The sequence below is a fragment of the Echinops telfairi genome, unplaced genomic scaffold, assembly GCF_000313985.2.
Source record: "Echinops telfairi isolate 266 unplaced genomic scaffold, ASM31398v2 ScPeMD7_2;HRSCAF=8, whole genome shotgun sequence".
Taxonomy (NCBI): Eukaryota; Metazoa; Chordata; class Mammalia; order Afrosoricida; family Tenrecidae; genus Echinops; species Echinops telfairi.
The window spans coordinates 53,787,317-53,797,376 of NW_022103898.1; the positions used below are offsets into that span (position 1 = coordinate 53,787,317).

At 41.3% G+C, this 10,060-nt stretch overlaps 2 protein-coding genes across 2 annotated transcripts in view; both read right to left on the bottom strand.

Moving 5' to 3' along the window:
* The window catches only part of NAV3 (neuron navigator 3), a 694,120-nt gene that overhangs the window by 606,733 nt on the left and 77,327 nt on the right, over positions 1-10,060 (bottom strand). The gene's annotated exons all lie outside the window — the stretch shown is intronic.
* The window catches only part of LOC101655733 (WW domain-binding protein 2-like), a 4,400-nt gene continuing 828 nt past the window's right edge, over positions 6,489-10,060 (bottom strand). The window contains exon 2 of the mRNA XM_045290584.1: positions 6,489-6,515. Coding sequence (XP_045146519.1) covers positions 6,489-6,515 — 27 coding nt within the window. The remainder of the gene's footprint in view (positions 6,516-10,060) is intronic.

Consider the following 10,060-nt stretch of genomic DNA (forward strand, 5'->3'; position numbering starts at 1 on the left):
CACTGCAGAGTGAGCACGTGACTCTCTCATTTCCACGACAGCATCTAACAACAACACTGCAGAGTGAGCACGTGACTCTCTCATTTCCACGACAGAGCTGTTGGTTACCGAGCTAAGGGGTTTCAACTAGATAAAGCCCAAGTTATTTTCTGATAATTATTTAGAAAGTCCAGGTTGGTAAGGGTAGCACGGAGAAAATCTAGCTATTGAGATCATCTGATTGCAGCAGACCATCCGAATCTGATCTCATCAGAATCACTTCCCTGATGCTCCGCTAGTTCCCAAATGACTGACCCTAGAACTCGCTACGCAGGTTAATGATGTCTAAATCCAGGCATTGTATAATTAATGGTTTCTGGTTAAATCTGGAATAAAAGCCACATTCCATCAGGAGATAACACTTCAAAGAGTGTACCCAATAGCAAAAGCAGAAACTAACAAATTATCAACATTAGAGTTGACAGAGACTGTAAAAGACTTATCGAGTCTATCCTTCCTTCACCCTGAGGGTGGGGGATGGATGTACTCACTAAAATAAAATGGAATAGTCAGCAAACATTTCAGAAGGGTAAGTCAAAATGTTGCAAAAAAAGTATTAGAAACTCTTATTAAGCAAAAATATCAAAATGTGAAGCTATTGGTTCTCGCCTGGATCTAGACACTTCTCAAAGTGTTGTTTCCATCGCTCTAATCCTTTCCCCACACACCCTGCTCTCTTTGACTTACACTACATCAAAACTGCAATTTTTGTATCCTTGCAGGACTCATATCATGTGACTTTAAAACATTATTTGAGCTTTGAGAGGAAGAAGGAAAAAGAAGCCTGAACGGGCAAGATCAGTGATGTAGGCTGGATAAGGTAACATTTCCCAAGGAAACCCTCCTAAGACTACCCTTGCTAGGCTCATGGAATTAGCATGTACCTTGTCATGATAGAAAAACTTTCTTGGTACAATTCTTCTGGACTTATTTTTTAATCCGTGCATTTTCAATTTTCTTAAAACATCTTCCTAATAAGCCCTGTGATGATCTTGTATTTTTCAAGAAAATCTAAATTGAACTCTTGGGAATTCCTGCCCCACCCCCCCCAATACCAAACAAACAAAACCAAGCCGTTGCCACAACCATCTGTGTTTCCTCTCTTCCCTGGATTGAACGAGCCAACCAATGCCCTCCGAAGCCATGCCTTTAGTTGGACCTCTTTTGGAAGGCTCCCTGGTGAAACTAAGGCAAATGTGCTACTGTGAATCACAGAGACATGTTAAAAAATGTTGTGTGCAGAGTAAACCCATGCATGTATGACCTGGAGTCAGAGTAGCAATACCTGTTTTTTTACTTCCCTCGTCTTAGGAGTCCCGTTGTTCTCAGGTTTCTTCCCAGTTTCCCCATACTGGGTGAATAACAGCACACTCCACTCTGGGTGTCAGCTCGCCAAGTGCCAAGCTCATAGTCAAGAAGCTGAAGTACCTGAATAATCACATGATCCCCGCAAACCACCCAGTAATATATTCTAAGACTGTTATTTATGAGATATAAATATCAGGGGGCTTTAAAAACATCACGGGAGAATTCAATTATCGTTTAATTCCTTCTTTCCATGAACTTGATGAAGCCTTATGGCAAAGGTATTAAATTGCTTGTTTGCAACGTTTTTGATTTTTTTACTTAAAATACCATATCAAAAACCAAATCTGTTGTCATCTAGTCAATTCAACCCACGAGAAAAAAAATACTGTTCCTGATTTAAAGTCTCCTAGCAAGAACACTATTAATTAAGACTAGAACTGTGCGTGTCTGACAAGATAATAAAGTTTCCAACTACATCAGGATTGTTACACAATTTAGGATCAAACTCTGTTTGATAATAAATTCCATCAGCTTCTTGTGTTTTTTCCTATTCTAAAGAAATTCCTATAAAATTAGGCTTTTACTTTTTCTGGTTGAACCCGAAACACTCAATTTTACTTTTATGCTCTTAAAACAGGCATGATTTTTCAAATAGCCAAAACATCTCTATTTGGCCAATGATAGAGGGACCAACATCAGGGAAAAATCAGGGTCTGTTTTCATCTCTTTGTTATGTCATTATTCTTGAGCTGCTGCCAGGTGCTTCCCCTGCTCTTAAGGGCCCCAAATGTAATTTTATTGCATTCCCCCATCTGTTTTAGGAGAAGTTGATATATACACTGTAAATTAGGGAGCAGAAAACCACATTTTTCTTTTATATGGTATAGGAATGGTAGAGTTGTGTGTGTAAATCTGGCAATTTCCCGAGTGGCAGGCTTTACTTTTCTGCAACAAGAAGACACAGTACAGTAGAACATCAGAAGGAAGAGCAGTGCGTTCATATCACATTGTGCCATCCCTGAGAGAGAGCTGACAGTACAATAATAGCATTGGCAGGGAAATAAAATGTTAATCATTTTATTTTATAATCAAGGGGAGTAGAATCAGAAACTATATTAAACAAGCAAGTGACTTGGTTCTGGTCGTGTGACTTTAAAGTGCTTCTAGGAGGATGTTAGGATGGGTAAAAAGGAAGATATATCTCAAAACCTCAAGCTTTCTGAAATTTCTGGAATTAAAAAAAAAACGTCTGTCTAGTTTCAGTAAAGAAAAACATGCTACAAACCCGCAGCTGGTTGTGCACAGAGCATTTTCCAAAGCTAAGTGACTTTAGTGCATTGTGATTTTTAGCTGATGCAGGAACACAGAATCAGATATAATTTAGACTCCCAGCTAAGGCATTTAAAACATTTTTAATGCACAGGAGGAGTGCTTCTTCCTACACCAAAAATTAGTAACTCTCCTTAATTTATTCCCATTTTTTTTAATGGTAAAGAACTGAAAAGCTTAGCATGTAAATATTTTCATTGTGTGACTATGTCAGAATGTGTCCATTCTCCTCCTGACAGCAAGACTTCGACTACTGTGCTAACACTGCTTTTCTTGCTCTCAGCTTGAAAGACTTGAACAAAGTGGTCTAGCCCAAACTAGAGTCATATGTGCGTGTCTGGGTGTGTTAATTCACCTGAACTGACATTTTTGTAGGCTGACAATAGCCAGATAGAAAAATTTCAAGCAGTTAAAACCTAATTGCTGAGTCACTTCAGAATTAGTGGATTTTACCAAATTTGTCTTCAAAATAATTTCACAATTTCCATGATCATTATCATGAGGGATTCGCAGTTTCACTTCATCCGTCTTCCCTGCAAAAGGATCACTCATCCCTCCAGTGAGGAATTGTTTGTTCCTGTGAGAAGCACTAGACCTCTTTTCCTTTCTGTCCTCTGTCTCTGTGATGAGCTTTCTAAAGTCCTCATTTCTTTTGCAAAATATGTTTGGCTATTACAAATTTCTACTTTTCTGGAGCATTTTAAAAACTGCAAAAGTCAAAGTGTTTCTAGACAATTCAGAAGAGTGGCCGACAAAGCTTAGTTTCCAAGATTTGAACTAAGAATTCAGATGATGAAGAGGTAGATTCCACATATGTATCTCCTTGCCTGGGTCATTCCCTCGAGTCACATATTTCCTGCCAACTTCTCTCTACAACTCGTCTGCTTGCCTTGAAAGGGCAGGTCAAATTTCTCCCGGTGCAATTACTTTTCAATCTTCCAAGTTACTAAGATCATGAAGATGGCAAAGAACTGTAATATAATGTTCTATTATGCCAGAGTTCACCAGGAGTCAGAGCCAAGCCAAGGAAACTGACAAGGGAGGCTCCTCTGCTTCCTCCAGCAGTCAAAGCAACAAGTGCATGTGGTTGGTGTCAGTGCTACAGCGGATCTTTCTGTGAGGTATGAATAAATGTGGAGAAATCAAACCGAATATCCTAGAGTCCTGGGTTTTCAAACTAAATTGCTGTGGGGCAATCAGATATCGCTTGTTTCAGGAGGTCATTCTTGACTTCTGCAGTCTGAGAGAATCATTTTTGCTCTTGCTACTTCAGGCACCTGGTGTCTCCTTGTCACATTACAGGTAGCCCTCTCCTGCTTAGTTGCATACCTATTTCTCTACTTCCTGTTGTTCCTATGCAAATGTGCTCTGCTGGGACTGAGGTCTTTTACATTTAATCAATGTTTTAGAAGCGAGCAATCTTTCATTTGAATCCTTTCATCTTTAATTTGGAAAGAACCTCTATGAAAAATAAGGAATGATGCAGGAGGCCTTAAGAGATGGTAAAAATACACAGAGTTTGAGTACCAAAATGAATTAGTAGCCAGCCCACCAATTCTGGAGCTAGTATATGAGCAAGAACCAATAGTGCAGAATCAAGAAATTCAAACTGCACTTAATTTATTTGCCAAATAACAAGATTCTAGGAATGGACAGACAAGTATTGAAATGTTTCAGCAAGCTGAAGAAACAAAGGCAGCACTCACTCAACTATGCTAGGAAATTTGTAAGACAGCTACCCAGTCACTTGACTGGAAGAGAACCATAAATGTACCCATTACAGAGAAAGGTATACCAACAGAATGCTCAAACAATGAACCACGAATATTGCACACAAGTAAAATTTTGCTTAATATCACCAACAAAGGTTGTAGCACTATGTTAACAGTTAACGACCAGAAGTTCAGGCAGATTTCAAAATAAAACATGTAACAAGGGAAATCATTGCTGATGTCAGATGAATCTAGGCTCAAAGCAGAGAATACCAGAAAGATGTTTATTTGTGTTTCATTGACTACAAAGGAATTCAACTGTGAGGATCATAATAAACTGTGGATAACATTTGAGAAGAATGGGAGTTCTGGAATACCCATGAGTTCGAATGGAATACTCATTCGAAACTTGTACATGGATCAAGAGACAGTTGTGGGAACAGAACAAGGGAACACTGCATGGTTTAAAATGAGGAAAGGTGTGCTTCAGGGTTATATCATTTCACCATATAGATTTCATCTATATGCTGAGAAAGTCATCAGAGAAGCTGGATTATATGAAGAAGAGTGTGGCATCAGGATTGGAGGAAGACCTATTAAATAGCCTGCACTATGCAGATGACACCACCTTGCTTCCTGAAAGTGAGGAGGACTTGAAGAACTTGCCGATGAAGAGCAAGGATTGTAGCCTTCAGTATGCATTACGACTCAATGTAAAGAAAACCAAAACCTTCACAGCTGGACCAATAGGAAACATCATGATGAACGGGGAAAAGGTTGAAGCTGTCACGGATTTTGTTTTACTTGGCTCCACAATCAATGTTCAAGGAAACAGTAGTCAAAAGGTATACAGACACACTGCATGAAGTAAAGCAGCTGCACAAGACCGCGTTAGAGTCTTGAAGAACAAGGATGTTCTTTTGAGGATTAAGGTGGATATGCCCCATGATATTCTCCATTGCATTATATGCATGTGAAAGTGGGGCATTTTATAAGGTAGATCGGAGAAAAATAAATGCCTGAGGTAGTTAGTTTATTGTGCCAACCTGGCCCATAAACACATGTGGGGTTAATTGAAGGGCAGAGGGATAACTGGCTTGGTGAGCCTTGACTTTCTAGTTCTCAGGTCTCTTGCTTTGTGATGGTCGGACAAGGGTGCAGCTGCCTTAGCCAGTTCCCTGCCAGCTGACAAAGCTCACTTCTTGCAAGACAACTCTTAGGAGGAGCCACATGGACCTACCCCGATGCAGCCCTGGGTGCTGGAGCATCCATGTCGAGACCCCTGCCAACACTGAGAAGCTTACACATTCACTGACTCAGCTTTTCTCCTGCAGTCGGCATCATTGCATCTGTTTTGTGAGATAGAGGAGGACTTTGTGGATTGGTGTCAGACATATGGGTTAATGGTGGACTTGTGAGTTTGGGCATCACTGGGTTGGGATGTTTCCTTGATGTGCACTTAACCTTTACATAAAACTCTCTCTTATACATGAGTTTCTGTGGATTAAGTACCCAGACCAACACAATGCATTTGAATTGTGATGCTGGAGAATATCGAAAGTACCATGAACTGATAAAAGCATAAACAGATCTGTATAAGGAGAAGTAAGGGCAGGGTGCTCCTTGGAGGCAAGGATGGCAAGACTTCACCTTACAGACAGACGACCCTGGAGAAGGAAAACGTGTTTGGAAAAAAGGATGGGTGAGGAAAAAGGGAAGGCTCGCCATACAGTGGATGGACACAGTGGCTGCAGCGATGGGCTCGAGCACAGAACAATTGTGAAGACGGCGCAGGTCTGGGCAGTGTTTCACTCTATTGTGCATAGGGCTGATATGGGCCTTAGCCTACTTGACAGCACTTAACAACAACAACAACAACAGCAAACAACATTCTTTAATTTTCTTCTTCAACAATGACTGTATACCATACACCAGGTACTGTTCTAGTCCTGGATTTTCAACAATGAACAATAGACAAATACTGCAATTTACATTCTGGGTAAGGGAGATAAAACATAAATAAGCCAATAAATATACAATGTATCACATAATGATAAGTGTTTTGGGAAAAAAAGTGATTTGAATAAATGATTAAATGAATCATTCAACTTCATATTCGATGTTCCCCTAGAGAGTTTACATTACAAAAGAGTAGAGAATGGGGCTATACTTTTTCATTTCTGAATCAGCTGTAGCTCATGTCTGGCACCTGTTGTTGCTGTTAGCTGCTGATAATCCAGCACAACCAAGCCCAGCAGGATGGGATAATGGTAAGTCAAAGGGTCATTGTCTAGTTCTCAGAAACAGAGCACCAGGCCTTCTTCCCAGTCCATCTTGGTCTGAAACCTGTTCTTCCTGATAGAACCGCTGCAGCTTCCACTGACAGGACAGAGGGTCTGCTCCTGAGAAGCACTGCCTAGCAATCGAACCTACCTGGGTCTCTACATGGAAGGTGAGAATTCTACCACTGGTCACTGCCCTCTTCCTGGAACCTAGAGAGTACTTAATAGTTATTCATTAACTGGCTGACATATAGAGTAAATGAATGAGTTCTCACATAGTGCTTTATACACATTGGATGGCAGTAAATAATTGATTTCTTCCAGACCATAGACCTATTGGAAATACAAATACCAATGAACATACTCCAAACTCTACTGACAGCATGTAACTCAATGGTTTTAAAACTATGTGCACACAGCTTTGAATTAAGTCCTTCACTAACTGCTTTTCACAGTTACACTTTATTCTTACTGACTATATGAGGAGGTGCCTTCCAAAGGCTTTTGGGAAAATGGAACCACGAAAATGGAATTGTTCCACAAACTTTTAATACATGCTTTTAGCTCAATGCCTATTAGTAAGAACTCTAAGCATACCATGTGAAACAGTGAAGGGTAGAAGCATCACATGGGTTCAAGTAAATACCGTATCCTCCCGAGAGTATCTGTAAACTTTTCCACAGAGCTACATTACAGAACATGTTCAAGACCATAAATAATTCTACTCAAATTGAGACACAATGCAAAGGATAAACAAATCCATTTGATATCTATTACCTGGGCAGTATTATATTACTGTGTCGATGACACTATACTTATTACAAATTTTATTGTTGCTTGGAGAGTACACTTGGCATTTAAAACTTCAAAAATATTCTAAGAACCCCAGCTCTCAAGTTGCTCTCTTCACCAATCAGTATTTTAGAATTTGTAGATGCTCTCTCACACAATGGACTCCCTGGCTGGTATAAATGGGTAGCATGCTTGGCTGCTAACTGAAAGGTTGGAAGGTCAAGTCCACCCCACAACATCTTGCAAAAAAAAAAAAGCCTGGCAATCTGTTTCAGAAAAAACAAAGCCGTCACTGAAACGCTATGGAGCCAAGTTCTGCCCTGACAGACATGGAGCCATCATGCGTTGGAATCAACAAAGGCAACGAAAGGTGATGGTGGCTTAGTAAACCAGAGAATGGCAGCGTGTGCCAGCGGGGCCTCGAGGTTCCTCCAGAAGACGATACAGAGCCAGAGCAGATCGGAACCCAGGCTCCCTCAGAGAAAGCAGATGGCCCCACCGATGGGGGAGCATATGTGAGAAGATGTGAAAACAGAAGAGGTGTGAGGTGATAGTAAGCTGATACAATAATCGCATTGCATGATTAATTGATTTTTATCTTTTAATGATGAAGTACAAAACACACACACACATACTATCCTTTCTTAGGGCTGGTAAGGTAGTAAAGAGAAATCCTCAAACTACATTTTTTTTCCTTTTAAAAAGGGGTAAATATTATTCCTAGAATATTATCCCATGATTCCTGGTAAGTAAATCCATTTTAAAGTGAAATCTGGTAATTTATAAAAATCATTCAGGGTCTAAATTTTAATTAATGCATTTAACTAGAAGCAGACATTCATTTCTTTCATAAAAGTTAGCTACACTATGTTTTTCAATTAATGATCAATTGCTAAAGAAATCTCTAAAGGCAAGAAACATTACGTTCTCCGCTCTGGTGCACAGGTAAGGTGACAAATCGCATCAAAGCACACCACAAAGGTTGCTTTATGATGCATCAAACAGTGTCTGTTGAGAACCTTTGCTTGTTAATTAAAATGTCAATTAATTCAGAAATTCTCCATGACATTAGCCATGTAAGAAAATAAGTAAATAATCTTTATGGCAGGACTTTGCCATATCACAGCATGATTGTGTAAATTGTAGTAGCCTTTGGAAATATATCTGATATATTTATTTTTAAATAAAATATCAAATATAAGTATATGGAACACATTTCCAGTAAGAATACTTAATGGATGTTTGAATTGATTATTTGAAAGACCTTAGTGGAAGACAGTGTTGAGCACAGATTCTTCAACTGGACAACCTGGATGTAAGTCTAATGGAAATATTTGTGCTTCCTTTCCCCTTCCGTAAAATCGGAGTAATAACAGTACCTATTTCATGGGGGAACTATGGTAAATAAATTAATCCTATAACAAGTTCTTATAACATTCCCTTGTATGCAGTAGCTGCAAAATAACAGAAGTACAACAGAAAGCAAAAAGTATTGATACTAGGGTTCAAGTTCATAGATCTATGGGTTTATTTCAAACAAAACCTGTTTAAACATGTGTCTTTGGTCAGTGGATTCGGTAGACAAGTTCTTTACATAATACACTTGTCTTGGTCTTATTTTGGGGGCCTTCAACAAAAAAGATCCAGTTCAAATCAAAGCAGAGGTCAGTTAGAAGGTTAAAATGATTATGATTGTCTCAAGACATAAGCTTGATAGATTTTCTTTTTTTTTTTTTTTTTATTTCACATTCATATATTAGCTGGGCGTTTGTCAAATAAATAGGGAGTCCTCTTTAGGTAGCCCACCCTCTTCTCGATAGTGTACTTTAGTGCAGTGGGGATGAGTCACTGACTGGGCAGGCACAGGGGAGGGGAGTGGAGGGCAGGGGCTGGCAGCAGGCACAGGCCAAGCATGGCTTAGGGTCAGAGGGGGCCTTCACGCAGCACCCAGGGCCGCGATGGCATAAACATGGCCCCTCCAGTTCCCGTCCCAGAGGCCCCTCTGGAGGGAGAGATGGAAAAGGAGAGAGCGGCCTCTCCAAGGCCTGGCACCCGAGCCCTGCCAGCTCCTGGTGAAATTCCAAGTCACTCGGAGGTGGCAAGAGTGCCCAAAGCCAGGGAAGGAAGGTGGTACGGCCAGGGTAGGGCCGGGCTGGATGTGGAATGTGAGCTGAGTGTGGGCCGGCCGGTCTGGGCAGAGCGGGCACAGGGAATGGGGGCGGTGTGGGCAGGAGCCCCTCAGGAAGGGGCTGGGCTCCCTCCCTGGCCAGGAAGACACAGCTGGTCTCAGAAGGTCGGAGATCGGAGCCAGCTGATGTCAAGCCGCTACCGGGAGGAGGGGCTGGACTGGGATGGGTGGAGGAGGTGGCCGGAGTCCCTCCCTGGGGAGATGCTATTTGAGTGAAACAGGAACCAGGGGACAGCCGACTTCCTGAGGCAGGCAAGCAGGGAGGCACCTCTCCACAGACAAGGGTCCCCTCCCCGGTGCCGGTTCCTGCTGTTTATCAGCTGCCCTGCAGGAAGGACCAGGGCCTCCCCACGCCTCCCCCAGCCCCAGGGGAGGGTAGGAGTTGTGGGAGGTGGAGCGCAGGAGGGGTC